Source organism: Alosa alosa, chromosome 1, assembly GCF_017589495.1.
Source record: "Alosa alosa isolate M-15738 ecotype Scorff River chromosome 1, AALO_Geno_1.1, whole genome shotgun sequence".
In the NCBI taxonomy this organism is placed as follows: domain Eukaryota; kingdom Metazoa; phylum Chordata; class Actinopteri; order Clupeiformes; family Clupeidae; genus Alosa; species Alosa alosa.
In genome coordinates, this window is record NC_063189.1 from 45,584,891 (window position 1) to 45,606,044 (window position 21,154).

The 21,154-nt window shown below is 43.2% G+C and overlaps 1 protein-coding gene across 2 annotated transcripts; it reads right to left on the reverse strand.

Moving 5' to 3' along the window:
• Positions 1–363: 363 nt before the first annotated feature.
• On the reverse strand, positions 364–10,798 carry LOC125300332 (insulin-like growth factor-binding protein 3). 2 transcript variants are annotated; one of them, XM_048252168.1, is made up of 4 exons: positions 10,557–10,798; positions 6,309–6,553; positions 5,000–5,119; positions 364–1,891 (listed from the first exon to the last, which is right to left on the reverse strand). In XM_048252168.1, exons 1-4 carry the CDS (start codon positions 10,753–10,755, stop codon positions 1,766–1,768), a joined length of 690 nt encoding a protein of 229 aa, XP_048108125.1. In that variant the 5' UTR covers positions 10,756–10,798; the 3' UTR covers positions 364–1,765. The 2 variants fall into 2 exon arrangements, with proteins under 2 accessions (XP_048108125.1, XP_048108134.1); XM_048252177.1 differs by lacking the exon at positions 10,557–10,798 and adding an exon at positions 8,213–8,608.
• Between the last annotated feature and the right edge of the window lie 10,356 nt (positions 10,799–21,154).

Sequence of the window (21,154 nt, forward strand, 5' to 3'; positions counted from 1 at the left end):
AGACAGAGCTGAAAGGGCCATAGTTGCGCAGAGCACCAATTAAATCAAAGGCCTATGCGCTTAATAGCCCATCCAGTCACTAAGAGATGTAATGTACAAAAATTAGGTCAATGTACTTGATCTCGTAATTGCTGTCAATGGCTCATTGACCAACAATGAGAGCTTAAAACAATGTCCTCCTTTTTGGGCATTCTCGATCCCACACACACACACGACCTGAAGGGAAAGTCTAAATGTGGATGGTTACGTAACATGTCCTAATTGATCACACAAACAAAATGGAAAAAATGCTGATGTCAACAAAAATCTGGAGTTTATTTTCTTCAATAAAAAAACATACTGTACATGAAATGCCTCCCCCAACTGCAATGAGTTTCAGTATCCCCCCTCCCTATCTGAGGAGAATGCTTTGAGAAGAGACTTCATACGTTTAATGCACACTAGCCTTAGTGTGGACCTGCTGGGGACAGGAAAAACAACAACTGTAAGCAGGAAAAAAATGAATAGAAGATGCTTTAGACAAAACAGGAAAGAAACACCAGGGTAGGTGAGTGGTTATGCATACTTTGAGTAGACCACACACCTTGAACTTGACACATGATTTCTATAATGATGCCTGACCTAGAATGATGACCTAGACTAGACTAGGCAACTGAAAGCTTTATATAAGACATACATACCATTTACAATGGCAACCTTTAGCATGAGTGTTGTATGAGGCCTGAATACATGGTGCAAAAAGATTCCAGCTTATTATTATAATTGTTTACCACAGAAGTGATGATGTGCAAAGCAGCCTGAGTATTTTTATGTGATAAAGGCATGTCAAACGACTCCCTGACAGATTAGTGCACTTCAATGAATTGCTTTGTGTCATCCTTGATGTATGCCCATGATCCACTGACACAGGCCTCCCATCTTTTGACAAAAAATTAAATACGAACAATCGTAGGATGCAAACACAGGGAAAACAAACCAAGTAGCAATCATTTATTCCTGGTCTCTCCTCAAGTCGTGTCGTGTAGTGGTTTCAGGGCGTCCCTGTGTGGCCCTGCCATCCGCAAGTGTTCAGAGGAGTTTGTCAAGATGAGCTTTGCCTCTCCCACACAAGCTTACCCAACACCCCCAGCTCCCACTCTGTCCTGGGGATTGTAGTTTTTTCAACACCCTATTGCTCCTCCATGTCCTCAGAGCACTCTCTGCCACCACCCGGGACACTTGCTCATATACCTATTCATGATAGGCAGTGACAATTTATACCATATATATACATAAACATACATATAAATACACATCTATGCGTGATGGAAGCCTTTTGTGGCATGGCTGCACAGTCCTCCTGGTGTGTGTGGTGGATGAGGCATGGCACAGGCATAGTGGTCCATGCGGAGGAGAGGGGGCTGCCGCTGTGGCGATGTGGCTCGGCGAGTCTGGGCTGTCCCGATGACAGGCTCGGCTCACACTTCAGTCCCAGTGAAGAGCCGCAGGTCAGCAGGATCAGAGAAGGGAGGAGAGGACAGGAGAGGAGGAGACAGGAGCGGAGGAGAGCTTTATTTCCACAAAGCATCAGACAGGCCCCTGCCGAGCCCATAACCAAAAGTCTGTGAGGCGAGGTAGCTCCCTGAGCCAGTAGGCTGCACCTGACTCTGTTCCTAGCATCCTCAGTCTAGCAACGTCTCATTCCAATCCACCCTGACAATCTCTCTCTCTCTCTCTCTCTCTCCCCTCTCCATCCCTCTCTCCATCTCTCACTCATAAACTGCTTCTATTGGTTATCCAAGTTGTAACAGTGGGTGTCGCCTCCCCCTCTCCCCTTGTAACCCGGCAATGGCTGACCATACTTGTCCACACACCAGCAGAATCCACGCTTCCGTCCATTGGATGGACGACACTGTGGGGGCAAGAATAAGAGAGAGGAAGAGAGATCACTGGTGAGATATAAAAAAACAAACAAAGCTTCCACAGTGATTTGCTTAATCAATTAAGACTTGATTAGAAAACAGTGGCACAGGGGGTAGAGGAGTCATTTGGTTACTGGGATTCAACGATATGAGATTTGAGAGTACTGGTCATGGATTTTGGCCTACAGGTGAAACAGTATATTTTGAGGATGTCTGTCACATTAGCCATACAAACAGAGGGCATGGTGTGTGTGTGTGTGTGTGTGTGTGTGTGTGTGTGTGTGTGTGCCTGGGGCAATAGAGAGTCCCATGCGGCCAACACAAGCAGACAGAAAATCAGGGTCAACACCATTCGTCTGCCCCCTCACCCGCACACATGTGCCCCGTCAGCAGTAGGCGCACAGTGCACAGGTATATTTTCAGACACCGTTTTATGATCAACTTCCTGTTGCCAATCCGCACAGAGTGCACTGAAAAGGTAAACAGAGAGCTGCTAAAATATTTGCTTAGGCCCGTTTGCGAACAAGCAAGCGCCAGGCTTCTATTTTCAGAAAACCCGCTGGCCAGTACAAATCATCTGTTGCTGATTATACCCCGTGGCCCTCAAATTATGGGTGCAACAAATGACTTGCAGAGCACTGTGCATTTCCCCCTCCAGAGCTGTTATTTTACTGCCAATTTTACTAAAGGTCGGAGTCCTCCCCAGTAAAAACATCCAGGCCAGCCTCCAGAGAGCAGGAGACAGTGATGACTCTCTGCATGGCTGTTGCAAAGCCTCGGGGGACCGCCGTGTGTCCGATGGGAGGTTTTTGGTGCGTTCATATGAAAGAGCCATTTGAGAGGGACACATAGAGGAAATGCTGTAGATGCATGGTGGGAAAATGAGGCCACTACTCCAACTTACAACTCACGCGTGAGTAAGCTAGAGACCCTTCATATTGTGTTCTGTTGGAGCCAGGGGAAGCAGTATACAATGCCACCTGGTAAAATAATTCAGGGATGTTTTCACAGCAGGAACCAGGCATCTCTACAATATTGTTTCCCCTGCTCGGTTATAGACCTTAAATCCATGTATTTGTTTTGACATAGGTACAAGACACAAACTAAGAAATATAGTTGCTTGGCTGTAATCTGTAAACCAGATTTTTGCTGGCTGAACTCGCTGAACTCAAAGTGATGACAGGTGGTTGCCAGTTGATTGGTGGCGTAACTGTATATCTCTATGTATTTGTCTGTGCTGTGAAAGACGAACAAGGGACATATTTATATTTATTTTAACTGAATGTGATATTGTTTTCATTTGAGGGCTGTGTGTGTGTGTGTGTGTGTGTGTGTGTGTGTGTGTGTGTGTGTGTGTGTGTGTGTGTGTGTGTGTGTGTGTGAGAGCATATGTGAATACATCTTCAGTTATTTTTAGAGGGGTATTTTCATTGCAACCTCCCAGCTTCCAGTATTCTGCTAATTAGGTTGGAGCATCACAGAGCAGCATATACACCATGTGGTCTAAATATTTAGCTGTGTGCACCCTAATGAAGGCCTGGTCTGAACTGTGTGCACCCTAATGAAATAAAGAATTTGCCAATGTAAACTATATTGGAATAGCTTGTATATTTGAACACAAGGTAAAATGTTCTGCATCCTTTAACCGGCCTGGAGGTCCACAATGACCCCATATCACTGCATCAAATCTATATAAAAAGCCTACATTAAACAGCATATAATGCATAATAAAAGTCAGAATTTCAAATAAAATCGTCTTGCAAAGAAGAACATAATCACTTCACCATTTCGGATAATTGAATCAGACCCGACTCTCCATTAATGAACAATGCATACATTTATAGCTAATGGCTACAACATCTCCTAAATGATTGAAAGTAAAAACCATGGCAACCACAAAAGTAAACACCATGCCATAAATGACCACCACTCCCTCAACTATGTTGTTTTTTTCCACTTCTAATATAAAATCACCACGGTAATAAAACATGGGAAGATAATGAGGCTCCCAGTGGTGGCCTGTTTTTAAAAATGATTGCAGGTCAACAAGAAGACAACCATTAGGCCGCGCCTGCCATGTTGTATAAATATTGCTCTGGCAAAGGGATGGCACGGGGGGAATAACTGCCTCCATATGAGCCCGTAACGGGCCCTCATTTATTAAAACCCGATTGTGGGCACACCACACGGGCCTGGACGCCTCGCGGCAGCTATTTTTGGGGCACACACAATTATGGCCAGGGTGCCGATGGCCACCTTGACGTCGGTCCCCCCAGCGCCGCCTGGATGCAACGGGAGACGGCCGCTGCGTCAGCCGCCGCGCCACGCCGCGTTTTCTGGACATGTGGTTCTCCTCTATCTTGGGGACTGCCGGTAAGTTGTGCGGGGAGTCTGTGACGCACCCGTGGGTAGACGGGAGCGGTGGCAGGGGTGCAGTGTTCTCCCCTCACATCTGACTTGAGTTAAATAACGCGAGTCTTTGCCATGTGGCTGCAGAGCAGGCTGAAGAAAAAAAAGAGTGTCTGTGTGTGTGTTATGTGAGCACTGCTATCAAACTGTGCCCTGTAGTCGATACGTCAATGTCTTCCTCTAGTTTTCCCCTCCTCGATTACATTTCATTTCTGTTTATGAGCACCACTGCTGGGCAGGGCTGCCATCCTTGACTCACAATGGCAGGTAAAGAGCATGTGGCCTTGTTGGGTGAACATCATGACAACATAATGAGAAACACCTCAGCATCTGCGTCTCTGGTTTTATAGGCTTGGAATGGCGCACCCATCCTGTGATAACAGGTCTTCAGCACCTTGGACAGAGATCATGTGACCTATTGGATGAAACCTATCACATCCACACCAAGGCCACTGTGGTTGCGCTTTAATGGCTTCTATTCCTCATCCCTGCCTATCTCTCATAAAAATGTCATGTGACGAACCTCACAGGGAAAAACAAGGTCAGGAGGTTGTGCTATACTATTGCTGTCACCTGCTGGGGTATTCCAACTAATGAGTTTATTTTGTCTGTATTTGCAGAAAAACTGCAAAATTTGATTAATATTCCATGGTCTCTCATTGCTGCTCTCTGTTGGAATGTGGCTTTACCTGTCTTTTCTTGTAGAAGCCTTTTTTGTCACAGTTTGGGATGCGAAAGCCTTTGGGATTGAGGATGTCTGTGACCTTCAGACTGTTGAGTATGCTCTCCATCTCCCGTCGACACGGACCCTGCAGAACGAGGAGGACAAACAGCACCATTACAGACCTCAGCACTGGCCCAAACTACACAGGCTGGACAGGAAGCAGTAGGAGGAAAGCATGCTATTTATTACTACTACTACTTATGCTCTTATCCAGAGCAACTTAGAACTTCCAGAGACCAATTACAGGGGCAGTCCGATCAACTCGGAGTTCAGTGCCTTGCTCAGGGGCACAACGGTGGCAACCATGAATGAACTGAACCCGTGCTTGGAAGCCCAGTTCACTGACCACTACACCAGCCCTGTCTCCTTATATTTAAAAGGAACAAAGAGCAAAGAGTGTAGAACAAAGAGTGTTGAACAAAGAGTGTTGCTTAATATGATGTACATAAAAAAACACCATGTAAGGGCTGCATAAGGATTTGAAAAGATGAAGTTGTATTCTCCCACACTACTCTCGCTATGTTGAAAAGTAAAGCGGTTTTTAAAAGAAAATGTACACATGCCTGACAACCAACCATGGCCCTCTTGACTGACAAGAAAAGTCTGAGTTACTGAACTCTGTTTACATTTGCAGTGTGCAAGGGGCGGTGCGGCTGGGCAACAAAACACAGCAGCACACACATAGCAGACAGCCCAAAGCTGCTGTCCAGCTCTACTCACTAATCAGAGACCCGATGCATGCACACCCCTTGCGTGCACATACACACAGACACACACATGCACGCACGCACACACGCACGCACACACACACACATGCACGCATGCACACACGCACGCACATTCAACCTTAGCCATCCAAAAATAACACACACACGCATACACATACACACACACATTCAACCTTAGCCATCCAAAAATAACACACACACACACAAACACACGCATACACATTCACACACACACACACAGACACACATACACATCCATAAAGGCCCTCAGCACATGGATTGATGCCACAGCAGGGAATTACAGCCATGCTGGTAGGGTCAGCCACAAAGCACACTGCAGGAATCTCCCTGCTGGGGTGAGCTCGTGTCCACCCCCAGAAAGTTTCATCATCTCTCTGAGAGAGTAGCTACACAGGAGGCAGTGAGACACAGAAGGATAGAATGAGAAGAGCCAGCGAGAGGGCAAGAACAATACAGGCAATGAAAGAAACATTGAGTGAAAGCGAGAGAGAGAGAGAGAGAGAGAGAGAGGGTAAGGTTACTCACAAATTCAGGCTCTGGCTTGGTTTCCAGGGAGAAGTTCTGCTGGTCCGTGTTAGGTCCAATGGGCATGTCCTCCATCTTGAAGCTCTGGGTCTTTTTGGCGTGCTCGCGGCGGATGACCTCTGCCTTGGCGTGGCTGTGGTAAAGGGGGTGCTGCTGCCGAGGAGGGAGGGGGAGATGCGGGAGGCTGGCCAGTGGTGGCTGGGGACTGGCGGCTACTGTCTCCTCCCCGGGGACCTTCTCACCGCCTGCCCGACGGGAGGACACAGAGAGAATGCAGTCAAAGACCTGTGGGACTGGGCTCTTCAGACCGAATGGCACTAATGCTGGTCACTCATTCCTGGGCATGTGCACCATATTACCTTATTAAGTATTGTTATTGTATTATGTGATGGCTATGATACAAACTCTGATGGATTCTGATAGACATGCATTTCAGCAAGTTTTAAGAACAGCACAATGTTACTGATGTGCTTAAAATGTTTTAAATACCTGAGACAACATCCCTAGAATGCATATGTATTTGAACAACATTGCAAGGTCTACAACCAATACAATTACAACAGCTGAACTCTATAATTCTGTGTTCAATATCTCTACCAAAATCAAGGAAACCCCTTTGTTATACAAAGGTCATATATAAAGGTCATACATTGTAGGTTATTAACAGCAAATTCCAAATGCAACTAGCAGAATAAATGATGTTTCTAAGTTCAAAGTATAGCGATTACATGCATAACCAATTCAAATAAGTAATGGGGACAATTAGGCTCCATTTGACTGTTTTAGTTCTTTTCTAGAGATTTATTCCAAAGGTACACTTGCTATGTATGTGACTTCATCAACCAGTTCATCATCACAATATTGTCAATCATATTGTGGGGAGGATCAAAGGAGAATATGGTTTCATATTTTATTGGTGTTTTACAGAGGTGAAATGAACTTCCCATTCACCTGTAACGTGAAACCACAGCTAGTGTAAAGTTATCTTAGCCATGATTGTGTCAGTGTGACAATATTGTTTTTCAAAGCACATCCTGGAAGGTTGTCTAGAGAACTTAAGTTAACCGAGCAATATAAGCTTTTCCTGTTCTGAATTATTAAACACAAACATCAGTGATATCTGCAAAAGGGAGAGTAGGGTATCAGATATTTCTATCACGTTTGAAAACAAGCCTGTGTCCACAGAGTATGTGTTTCCAAACTTGCCACCTGATCTTAGTGTAGGTAACCTTTCCAAGTTTGATTATAACCGATGCAAAATAAATAAGGAGCTGAAGACATGAAGCATATGAATATGTTTAAAAAATATATAGCATACTATAGCATAATAAATATAAAAAATATATAGCATACTATAGCACAATATAGCAAGGAGAGAAACCCTGCCCTCCATCCAGCAATGTGGTGAATAACAGCTTCACATATACATGTGAACACACCACCATTTGGCCAAAATATTCCTGAGCCATCAGTAAATTTGAACAAAAAAATCATACATACTTGGTATAATGTCATAACCTGACCTGACAAGAGCAGCCTGCCAAGTTCCTCTTCCCTTCAGAAGCAGCTACACATAGCCGCCCATGCACCAGCCAGAACTATGAGTGGTATGTGCATACAGTAACTCCTCATTATATGGACTTAGGGAGCGTTTGGTCAAACAAAATTTTGGGAAGTGATATGGAGAGTCTTTTGCACAAAGACGGCAATAGTCACATGAGGTGGTCCAAAGCGAGATCTACTGCGTCTCTATATATTTCAGATAGTTCATTAGCAAATTAATTGTGAACCGATACGCATGAAATTCCTTGGCAGGTACGTGAATTTGCTAAATATATCGCCAACTGGACCAGAGTCAATGACGTTGCGCAAATATGATAAATATATCTCAAATACAAGTCTACCTTCATTTTCCTTGCCTGAAGCTGGGGTCCTTAACAGCTTTTTTGAGGTTGCGTTGGCGCAGATTCCACGTCCCTCCAGTAATGCTTGGAGCGGTTTAGTTTCTCCCGGCTGATGCTGGCAAGTTAAGCCGAACCCGCATCTTCCCGTGTATATTCCACACGGCTGCCCGTGCGCAATGGCACAAGTCAGGCAACAGCCACAGCCTGGCTCGCGTACCTTCTCCGCGCAATCCTTGGGTATGGGCTTACACAGCATCCGTGCGCCGGCATCACAAGGCTCACACCGGATCACCGGTCCCACTGCCCCGGTATAGCGCGCGACAGACGCCAGCACCACAGTTACGAATAAAGAATGAAGCCCAGTCACCATGGTGACGAAAGAAAGTACGGGTATAAGTTCTTGTAGAAATGGGTTCTTTGCCACCACTGGTCTAATCCATGTGAGGCACGTTCACAACTTCACAATATATACCCAGGGACAGGACCACTTTTAGGCACACCCCTTCCAATGAATAATTTAACGAAGGGGTTCACTTCCATCTTCCAATATTCCTTGGTATGTGAAAGAGGTGGCGGCAGGTTCAAGCATTATACAGTAATATATTATATATTCTAATATATTCTTTCATCCATACCAACACATTGATCTATACATGCAGCTCTCCTATCCAAATCATCCAATGTGTACAAGTACATAAATAAAGTAAATAAGTAATATATAACAAATATATAAACAGACTGACACAATCTAATAAGTAAATAAGCGAGCAAATCATGGAACAGAATACACATTTTCTGTCAACCATGTCATAGGCTACACAAGTGCATGCGCAAATGTGTTTGGTAGGTTAGCAAAATTGACTTTCAAGCCTTTCGTGAAAAGAAAACAAATTGGTTAAAAATCTGGTGGCAGATTACTGTTGTGGGTCTGGCCCAGATATGACACTGTTTGGCAAAGACCACAATATAAATTGCTGAGCTAAGAAGTAATGGCAGTATGCTATTGTCTTGGTTAATATTTCACTCTAAACTGTGTAAATACAGCAACGTTCTGAAATTCCTTTGAATACATACAAATAATCATGCCCAGTCATAATATGTGTGCATAGTGCTATATTTGGAGCGTTCACCTGTTGCCAATTTGCAGGGCTTTACCTTCAGTTAGACAGCAGTAATTCAATAACTGAATCGTCTATTATCTGAGCCACATACCTTCTCACCATGTTGGCAATACACATTTTGAAGACTGCCCGTGAAAATAGACCTCATGTGAGCAACCCAATTTACTGCGTTGACCTTAAACTTGTTGATCCGCTGTCTGCGACAACTAGGCGGGGGCCATTATCACTCCCTAACCTCGTTCGTTCGTGTGTGTGTGTGTGTGTGTGGGGGTGCAACGGTGGGGGCAAAAATAGCAGAACATTCCACACCAAGACGCGGGAGATTCCAACGCGTCATTACACATTAAGAATCCAAAACGGCCACGGCTGAGCGCCTAAAGTCTGCTACTTTACATGAAACAGAGGAAACTGAAACATGAACTTGAAAGTGACCGGCGCAACGGTTTTGGCGTTGTTTGCCATGCCATTGTGCCTTCTTTAAACTTCATGGGTGGCATTATGCACCCCCGCTGTGAACGAATATGACCAAGGAACATACGCGCTACAGCTGAAAGTGAACCGGCAGGCTCAACAGCAGTGCCCCATCAAATGGAATCTCAACTATTCGTCTCACATGATGCGCTGCGCTGGACTGCGGCTTTTCCCCTCCTATCGTCCGTTGCAGGCACCTTTGTATACCCTGTTTTTTTTATTATTATTTTTTGCCTTCGCCACATGAATATGCCCAACATAGCGAGGGATAGCCTGATGCAGCGAGCGAAAGGTGTTTGGAATACCGTGGTGGTTACAGACAGTCCAAGAGTAAAACTAATGCATTCTTTCATCTTCATACAAAGGCTTCTGGATTGTACCATGCTATCAAGATAAAGACTGCTATTTCCAAAAGCCAGTAAAGGCGTCCCTTTTTAGGTCAATATTGTTGCACTGCAATAAGTGTCATGCCATTTAAGTCAATCAGCTGCTGCAGATGGTGTAGCAAAGTCATCCCACTTTAATGTTTCCATCTCAACAACTGCTAATACCGATTATGTATTTGTTTGCTTTTGGGGAGTAGGTTACTTATGTAGGCAAACTGACCCCCTGATCAGCTGTACTCCTCAATACTATCGTTCTAGATGGCAAACTGCAACACACTAGTTTCGGGGGAAAGGGTAAGCATGTCACAAAAAATCACAGGAATTCAAGATCTGAGCCAACGCTCACAGATGGAAAAAAATACTTACTTAGTTTAACCAGCTGGAGGCCAGTGTTTCTGAGTGTACCCATGAACGGGTGGTGCAGGAACACCAGTGGGGCTTGCCTGCCCTCATTTCCTCTGTGTTCTTTCTGCTGGGTAAGTGTTGTGAATGTCTTGAGGAGGCTGGATAGCTTTGTGGGGGTAAAATATGAGCACTGTATGGAATGTTGCTGCGGATCTGACATGTGCACAGCTTAGCATACAGCATGTTAACCTCTATCCACTATATGGAACTGGAGAAAATGCAGATGGAACTAATTGCAGTATCATGAGCATTTAAAATGTCCAAACCAACCCCAACAGCTCTGGTAGGACTCTGAGAAGAATGCAAACTCTTTGGCAACTAACACAACGAAATGTTGGGTGTTGAGCTTCTATGGCAATTTCAAGTAGCTACTTGTACCAAACTGTAAACTTTCATCAGGTTAGGCTGATGACCTACAAGATCACAAATGTAATTTAACCTCCAACTTTGATACAGTGTTACAGTGCCATTGGATGTTGTTTGACATGGGAGGGGTGCTGAATTGAGTGCTGGGGTGGTTTTGGGTATGGAAATTAATATGGTGTGATGTTCAAAACATAACTGTATTAGGCTATAGTTGCAACTTCACAACATGAGGGCACTTTAAACTACATTATGTGATTCCATATATGAACTTTGCAACACCTTGCACCTCTCAGGAGTCAATCCAGGAGCGTCTCCTGGCTGTTAAGGCAGGAGCATTGTTAGAAGATTTTTGTTCCATGATCCAGTGCAGAGTTGATGCAGAGACGTCTCCAGAGCAGACAGCACCGATTTAACAGGCTCAGGAACCAGCAGTCAGTCGCGCTGTGCATGGCCAGGCCATGCTGGGATGGGATTGGCTCGACTGGACTGGGCTGGGATGTTGGTGGTGCAGTAGAATCTTTCCTCCCCTTGATGACTCGGGCTGTAGCAAGGACTCTGGCCAGACCTCAGCTGTCCACACATTGATGACTGTGGTTCAGGGCACTGATTTGCAGGGTGCCCGTGCTGTGCTGTGCAACATGCACAGGTTTCCCACAGCAATAGTACCCCTCTGTGGTTTGCCCTGCCACTCCCTGCTTTGGTCACTGGGGGTCTATGGGAGAGGCTTTTTGGGCTGATTCCTCAATCTCCACGTTGGCCTTACACAACCGGTGCGTAATGCCAGGAGAGGGTGGCGTGGGGTTTGCGCTATGTACTGCCCCTTTTTAGGGGGAAAACAACCAGAAGCATACTATTGAATTCAGTGTAAAAGTTCAATAGCAGTTACACTTTACACTTATTACTAGGGCTGTCAAAATAACTGATTAATTTCGATTAATTATGTAGCGCCCCCTAGCGTATCTAGCTATTAGTTTGGAGTGCGCTCCCGAATTCTTCTGATAGCGAGAGATCTCTCTAATGTTAATTAATGCACTAATGTAATTCACTAATTATTACCTGTAAACATTAGCAATATATAGGCTATAGCAAATTAGCTCCCATTAGCCTCTACCCCTTATGCAAACGTCAATAAAGTGACTATAAGGCTAGTATAAAGCTAAATTAAAGCAACTCTAAATGTGTTCAAATGTCTTCTGTATCTTTAAATGAAATTGAGCTTTTAAAGTTACATCGCTATTTTAACCTTTTAAATAGCTACACATATTACCAGGGTAATCAATAACAAATTAAATATCATGCATCAATATGACTGAATTAAACTAATGACAATGTTCTAACCATTACTTACCATCAACAATAGGCTATCAGTATCAAAATACCCAATGACATAAATCCAAGAAGTACGTTTTAACTATTTACTGAAAATGTAATATTTACACATATACACAGGGGTCATTCCACGTCAGTTCAACCAGGGCCCACGCACTTAGGTCTCAAAAATCTGAAAAAATTACCAGGTGTACCTAGGTTACCCAGGAGACACACTGTAAAATTACTCTTATGTAAGATCAATACTTTCCAAGATACAGCCAGTTTTACAGGGGGAGGGGGGTGTTGATTTTGTTCGGCCTCTTTTTTTTGTCAAAGTTCACAAGCCCACAGCGCAAGAACTAAACCATGTAGGAGGCTCAAATTGCATGCTGGTACATAAATAGGAATAGTATGTAGCAAAATAGTCACGCTTTGGTCTGGATAATCCTGCATGGTCATAGCTGTCTCTCAAAGTTTATACAAATTTTATTGGAGTTTTTGGCTGGGATCTGTTTAAGCCTTCAGAAGACATATTTGTACTCAACATAGGCTCTTGATTTATTTTCCTTACTGAGATAAGTAGAAACACTCTCACAAAAAGCAATGAACAGAAAACAAATCCCTTCAGGGTCTGAACAGCAGACCTCACAAGTCTGAAAAATCATGGAGAATAAAGAAAAACATATTTAAAAAATCTTTGTATATTCCCACAAGGTGTTTGGGTGCTCTGAAAATTATAACCAAAATGATTTTTTAGACTTGTAAAGTCTGCTGTTCAGACCCTGAAGGAATTTGTTTTCTGTTCATTGTTTTTTGTGAGAACTGCTACTTTTGTGCCTGTTCGCTACAGCTATATTTTGCATATTGCAGCAAATATGTCAACTGGGCTAAAAGGCATGTTAGGTTACCTTTCCTTCTCCCACTGCATTCTCAGAGTCTCATCCTGTTCCTACGATATCCGATTAATTCGGTGGATAGAAGAACTAATTTCTTCAATCTTTGCATCTTGGCTGGCTAGTCTAACTTTCCACTTTTTCTGCTCTTGGATTTGATTTGATAGAAGCGACTACTAGCGAAGTCACAACGCCAAACTGCTAACGCTGATGGGAGGTGTAGTTTTTATGCTGCATTTGCGACGTGATTCTATGGTTTGCACCAGTAATGTTTCTTGATGTTATGTGTATTTTGTAGACAAACATTGACATGGTAAGAAGTCATTCGCACCAGTGCGCCTAAATATTTTTTTGCACTCGCACGCCATCATTTTTACTCGCATGTGCGAGTGAAATGGGCGCACTGTAGAGCCCTGATAATACATAAATAAATGTTTAACTTTGATGACTTTGAAGGCGAAGGAAGTGTGAGAAGAATTTCTGTGAATTTCCAAGGCCCCTTTGTCCCAGGATTACTCAGTTCGGCTTGCTTTTTTGCGGAGTTGGAGGATTTTGTGTAGATGTTGATGAAGATGATATGTTTGTTATATCTCTGTCAGTCATCTGAATATTTTTAAATGTTTTTTTTAAATGCCCAAGCTATTGTTATTTTTTTTCTCTCAACGTCAGGTTTAATTTACACTGAATAAATGCTGTTAAATGAGATACTGACTCTCTAATTGTGTATATACACCACATCCTTTAAAATGTATAGTAATAGACTTATTTAAAACATGCATAACTGCGCAAAATAAGTGAGGCAACTATATTACACGTGATTTTATCATGCAATATAAACCAGAAAAAAAATCAGGGAATCATTTTACACAATTTGTTTTTGTATACATGAACAATTTAAGTAAATTTCCATGATTTGTTAAAGTCTATATTCTTAAAAATAATAGGGTTATATTTTTCCCTAATACTTTCACGTGTAATAAGTTGCCTCATTTTTTTCATGCATTCCTACTGTCATTTTTTACAGTGTAAGTGTAACTCTAGTATTTTCCTAGTTTAATAATTACTCCTCTATGAACTATGGTAAGTGGTTGCTCACTTGCCTTTCCAGGTTCGTCATAAGTAAGTCTAAACACAGGTTTTATTTGTCTTTTCTCAGTTATTCTTGGTCCAAGTACCCTATTAACTTTTGGTTTACAGCTCAGTTTTTTTTTTAGGATTTCTCCCAGCATCCAGGTCTGTTTCGGACTCATAAGGATCCGAATCTGCCTCAGCTCGACCTTCTTCGTCATCATGTACATCTCTGCCATCCAGGGCTCACCCTATTCACACAAAAAAGTTTATATGAAAATACACTGTCCCAGTTCCTTCCCTTATTCTGTCTGCTGGGGCCTGACTTTGGCTGGTAGCTGGCTTGTCTTGACAGAGGAGCTGGGCCACACTGGGTAGATATGATGGTAGCCACTCTCTCTGTGTGTATAGCACTCTGGCAGTGATTCAACAGAGCATGCACTCCCTTGTTATCATAATTAATCTCTTTCATGCAGAAAGTACATTTGGCATGTCCCTTTTTTTCAATTTTTTTGAAAAAGTGTGACATTTTGAATTTGTGTTTGGCTGTCTTGACCTCAATCTCCATTTCAACCTGTAACCAAGACCAATTCCAATTTGTTTTACAACACTCATCCACTTTCTTAACTGTTAGTGCCTCACTCTCATCAAATTCTCTCATTCTGCAAATGAAAAGTTGCATATATTAGCCATAGTGTTACCCTAGACCTGACAGTATCATAACAGAGTGCAAAATAGTTCACTTCACTTTGCCCCCTTTCTCAATGCGCCCCAAAATAACGTTATTCTGCACGAAGATGTACAGTTAAAATGTATCAACAGTAGTGTGGTCTGTCTGTTAGGATAAGCCCACACATCAGTTTCTCGCCCTTATGTGGTAGGTGTCATTGAAAATAAGTCAGTTCGTCACTTGTCACTTCGGGTTGCATTTGCGAAAAAGCCTAGACCAGCGGCTCATTAGGCTACTAGACGTCAACAAGCTGCTAGCCTAAACAAGTGCGCTACCATTAGGCTACACGCGTTGGAAAGGGGTAGAGTTGGATATAACGTTAGGCGCTACTAAAATATTACAGGACAAAATACTGCTAGTCTGTCCGAACTGAACTAAACTGAACTGACTGACGCAACAAACAAGGTTAAAAAAAATCCAACTGTATTTTTGCTAGTCATGTAAAATGTAGCGCTAGTGTGCTACCTAGTACTAACCTGGCATAGTTATTGTAAAGACTGTAATGACACATTAGGACAACCTAAACATTACACAATGCAAATGGTAGAAATTATGTGATTAGAAGACATCAAATATGGTTAACCTTACCTTTCTTGCAAAAAAGACCAGGCACGACACAAAATTACTGGATCCCAGACTGATAGATGTAACGTTAAATCCTTGCAGTGAGTGCAGTGAAGTGCAGCCCCGTAGCAGTAGGATAATGGTGCGCAGCAAATGGGATTTTTACGTGCGCAGCTTTTTGATTTAGTGTTGTCTGAAGGCTCTGGTACGGTCCCGCGTCACATTTGCGCGTGTCCAAGACGTGCGTCATTTTTGCCGTGGACGTGAAGCATACTCCACATTCTGCTGTCCTGAATGCATGTTAAATCTTTACGGTTAGCGCCTGCGGACTACGGATTAACTGTGATACTCTGCCCCACCAACTGGGGGCACTACGTCAAGCCTGAAAGTAGGACACAACCACCAAAGAAGCCTGAAACGCCTGAAGAAAAGAAGAACGTGGGATGTGCGAGCACTGAACGAATGGAGAGCTAACGAAGGAAAAAGCACCACGAGTAGGCTACTTTCGCCTGTCTGCTGGGAAGTTTTGATAAGTTGGCCCATCGCACCGCTCCATGTAGTCGATCATCCACCAGAACACACACAGCACACCTGTTGGTATAGCTGAGACTTGCTTATAGCTTAGCCTACTTGCTTGCCTATAGCTAAGTGACTCGGTGCCGCGAGGGCAGTAATATTGGTGCGATACAAAGTAAAGATTTTTCGAAACACAGCAGTGTCATGGTAAGAAAGAGTTGTGCTTACAGATGTCCTCAATTAAATTGGTATTGAGTCTTCACACCTGCCTCATACCAAAAAGTATGAAACAAAAACCTGTAATTATGACGTGTCAATAAAAGTTTTGAAGTAGCCTAACTCTGTGTTCATAATGTATAATGTCTCACTGTGTTATCACTAGGTTATTCCTTCAATTATTATTATGATAACGCATTATCCAGTGTTGACAGGTGAGTGATTTGAGCGAGATTTGAGTTGAGCATTGTTCAGGAGTAGGTGATAATGATTGCACCTGGGAGAGGTAGGCTACATTCCCTTTATTATTATAATCACTATTGATAACGCATTATATACGGAACAGGCGAGAATGCATCTCGATCAACAAGTGTTACTGGGTTTCGCCCCGAGTGTTGTAGATAGATACCTTTAAATGGCTCTGGTTCGCGATTTGATTTCAGCATTGTTCAGTAATTGGTGCTAGGCTACGCTCATTTTTAAAAGATGCATTTAATCCAAAGTCATGTCAGCTCTATGCAGGGTGTAGGGCTGTCACTTTTATTCAACATGACGGAAATATCCGTGGGTCGAACTATAAATAAACTATTAGGTTTTAGTGCTGTGTAGTGCATTTCTACAGTCTATGATTAGTTTTATTTTTATTGTTTGCCATCTCATTCATTGCTCTATGATCCAGGGCTCATGACCAAATCAAGCCAATATAATAGCCAGTAGCCAAAATGCCCTGTTTCGACAATGAAAGATAACGCACAGAACGGCCAGCCTGAGCGGACAATTACGTCCCCAACTCATCTAAAATGTGGTGTCTTGAAATACTTTGGGTTCTACACCATAGATGGTAACGTAACCGTTAAAGATAATGTTAAAGAATGTATCTGTGGATTGTGGTTTTACATCGGTCGAAGTTGACTCCATGTGGTGTTTCACGTAACTCGATAGCCAGGCAAACTGAGGATATGCGTTCTGCTCCATCGTCGTTATGGTAACCAAACAAGTCTTCTTCTGTCTAGGTTTGTTTCTAGGTTTTAAGTGTTGTTCTTCTATGTGGTCCACCTACTGGAGGGGAGTGTTTACAGCAGTTCCGTTTCACACATGCGCAGTCAAAGTGACGCGTAGTCTTAAATTTCGGTCAACTCAAAGACGCGACACATGCCTTAAAAATGACGCAATTCTCGTCATGCGCTCACCAGTGCCACGTGCGCGGGACGCAGACGCGGGACCGTACCATAGGCTTTACACTTCCTATGTTTCATGAACTGTAACGGTAGGCTGTGTTTATGTAGCCATTTTAATACAGAATTAACTTTGATGAAATTATAATCAGACACTTCAACCCCCCCAAAGAAAAACTCGTCGGATCTGCACGGTTCACACAAGTCCCCCAGACAGCCGTGAAAAGGCGGCATCCGCCAAAAGGCGCGCTGTTTGCATCCCTGTCAATAGGTTACGTGCAATCATTTTAATATGTTTTAATAAACATTGAACCAGTCCGGCCCTCGGCTTGTAGCAAATTTGTTTTTTTGGCCCTCTAATGTATTTGACTGACATCCCTGATCTATGGGAATGGCCACACTCCACATCAGATGAGGAATCTGTCAGCTCTGGGACTTCTTCTCTTTGACTCACAATCGGTTGTCTTTGTCTTGTTCGGGTTGAACGTGGTCTAGGTCTTAAAGGGGTTTCTTCACAGGCTTGATCCACTGGGCAGGGCTCGAAATTAACTTTTTTTCTCAGTGTCCCGAAGCTGTCCCGAATTCTACTTGGCACTGTCCCGGAATTCAAGTTCTTGTTTTTTTCCCATTGTACATAATAAACAGCATAATAATCAGTAACTTGCATCACTTAATTAACTCGTTCTGGTCCACCATGTCAGATCTGAACAATTTATTAAACACCATTTTATTAACATTAATCATCTGCTGTTTCACACAACACTCATTTTCAGAGATTGCGCTTTTGGCTCTTTTTTGAGGTTGCACTAGACATTCTCATTGTCCATCGTTTTGACTGACAGGGTTGTAAAACATTGCGTCAATAATCTATTTTCACGTTTAACGCAATTAACGTGGGAAATTACCACAAAGCTGTCAGATAGGCTACTCTCCTGCCGTGCTCTCACCCTCTTGTGCACACTCAAATGCGTTCCCAATTAAATAAAGTAGCAAAACGGAGTTAGATCTGCTGCAACTATCCCATGTAACAAGCTGTTTTGACATTGTAAACGTTCTCTTAAGAAGAGTGTAAAGCAGTTTGCAGTTGCCACAACGTCAGTTTCTATTGATGGAAAACATAGCGAAGCGGTCTATGATAACCTAAATGCTCGGCAGGCCAGATTAAAGTCGCGTGGCGGGCGGATCTATGATAAACTAATAAATGCTCGGGGGTCGGATTAAAGTCGCGTGGGGGCGCAGTTTGGACACCTAGCCTTAGAACTGCCACAGCTGTAAATGTCAAATGCTAACTTAAATAACTGTTATCATTGTTATAGGCTACCTTGCAACACTATCGTTTTGTCAAATCGCAGTTGCAGTAGGCTATTTAGCTCAGCATGATATTGGTGACGTTTGTCTGTCAATGACAGAAAACACACAGCGTTTTAGTCAGAGAGGACTGTCATCTCGCCTCTGTCATGAAAACAAATGCCATTTACCTGCCTGCTAGTTAGGTAAGTTAACCTCTATATCGAAAGTGACCCATTAGGCCTACCGCCACTTAATATTCATTTAACCAATTAAATCGCTGATTCCTAAGGAAACGCAAGCACCCAGCCCATTTGGGTATCTTACTATATTTGTACCAAAAATAACATTGTAGCCTACCATGATTTGAAGAGCAGTAGCCTAAACAGTGTTGTAAGGCTGCGTGTAGGCTACAAAACCACTTATTTACAGATCAGCTGGCTGACGCTGCTTTTGCCAGCTGTCCGTTACGCCAGGTCAAATGTTGTATCATTTTATCCAGACGAGAAAGATACGTTTAGATTCCCATGTGAACAGTTTAGGCAAAAAGTACCTATTTTGAAATTTGCTTTGCCATTTTTTCTACTGTCCCAGAGTTGTCCCAGACATCATTCTATTGTGTCCCGGAAGCATTTTTTATGGTCCCCGGGACGTCGGGACATCGTTAATTTCGAGCCCTGCCACTGGGATCCTCACAGATTGCCCAATAGGTAAGATGTGGTCACGATGGATGGTTCTTACTCCGCCTCTGCCTCCTTTAGGCCTCACACGGAATACAGGTAAGTTCGGCATCTTTCCTACTACTACATGTGGTATGGAACTCCATCGACTTTCCAGTTTGTGCTTCCCTTTCAGTCCTAGATTCTTTAGAAGAACACGGTCTCCTTCCTGTATGTTCTGAAAACTGACTTTTTGATCATAGGCTCTCTTGTTCCTCAAGTGAGTCTTGTCAGCCGCTTGACTAGCAAGTTGATAGGCTCGTTGCAAGGATACAAGGATACAAGGAAGTTTATTGTCACATGCATATAGATACTGGAAATAAGAAATGCAGTGAAATTATGTCTGGTGTCAACCTATTTGTGCAAAGTGGGGGGGGGGTAAAAAGTGCAGTAGAAGAGGGGTTTAGTAGATTAAGTGGCAAGGGCTGCATAAGAAAGCAGTGTGCTGTAAGTATGTAGAGGATGTGTGTTGGAGAAGATCCTGAAGACAATGTGCTGTGTATGTAGGGAGGGGGGGGCAGTGTGCAGCAAGTATGTAGAGGAGGCTTACTGTAGCGAGCAGTGTGCTGTATGTATGTGAGGTGATGACAGTGATGATGTAAGTGTGTGTGTTTTTTGTGTGTGTGTTGGGGATGGGGGTGGGGTGGGGGGCAGAAAGGCTAGGCAATCAAGGACATGGGTAGATGGAGGAGAAATCAAAAATAATAAATAGAAAGTTCTATGGAGATGTGCAAAAGTTGGAGAAAGTCAGATATGTGTCTGTGTGTGTGTGTGTGTGTGTGTGTGTGTTTTGACGTGTGATGAAATAAGAAAATAAATAAAAGGTCTATAGCATAGGGTGAGGGATTTAAAAGTGCTAAAAGTCTTGTAGGTGTGTGTGTGTGTGTGTGGGGGGGGGGGGAGGTCATGAGTGCTGAGGAGTGAACGAGTGCAAAGTCAGTATAGTGTGAGTTCAGAGTTGGGAAATGTTTGAGAGTGCTGAAGAGTGAATGTGTGCAAAGTCAGTATAGTGTGAGTTCAGAGTTCGGATGGCCTGGGGATAAAAACTTCTCCTGAGTCTCTCAGTTCTGGCTTTGTGACTACATAGGCGTCTTCTTGATTTCAGCGGTAGGAATAATCCATTGTTAGGATGAGAAGAGTCCTTCAGAATCTTTTGGGCTCTTAGGAGTACTCATCTGGAATAGATATCTTGTAGAGCAGGGAGTTGAGTTCTTCAGCTGAGCGCACTACTCTCTGCAGAGTACTACAATCTCTAACTGTGGAGTTCCCATACCAGGTGATGATGCTACCAGTTAGAACACTCTCAACCGCTGAAGTGTAAAAGGCCTTCATGATGGATGTAGAAACTTTGAATTTCCTTAGCTGGCGAAGGAAGTAGAGTCGTTGTCTGGACTTCTTCAGAACATATTGAGTGTTAACAGTCCATGTTAGGTCTTCAGTAATGTGGACACCAAGGTATTTAAAACTTGTGACCCTCTCTACAGGTTGCCCGCTGATCATTAGTGGGTGTAACTGTAGTTCTGCTGCTGCCTTCTGTAATCCACTACCATTTCCTTTGGTTTTATTGATATTCAGTGTCAAGCTGTTAGATTGACACCACTGTGCCACCTCATCAACCTGATCCAAGTAGAGCTGTTCATTGTTGTTACTAATCAGGCCCAAGATCACTGTCATCTGCAAACTTGATGATGGAGGTATGACTACTGTTGGCTTT

Coding starts and splice junctions, on each gene's coding strand:
- LOC125300332 (XM_048252177.1), bottom strand. CDS start 8,582: ATGGTGACTGGGCTTCATTCTTTATTCGTAACTGTGGTGCTGGCGTCT. Junction 6,554..8,212: donor TTCAGGCAAGGAAAATGAAG/GTAGACTTGTAT, acceptor CCCGTCGGGCAG/GCGGTGAGAAGGTCCCCGGG. Junction 1,892..4,999: donor GCTTCTACAAGAAAAGACAG/GTAAAGCCACAT, acceptor TTGCCCCCACAG/TGTCGTCCATCCAATGGACG.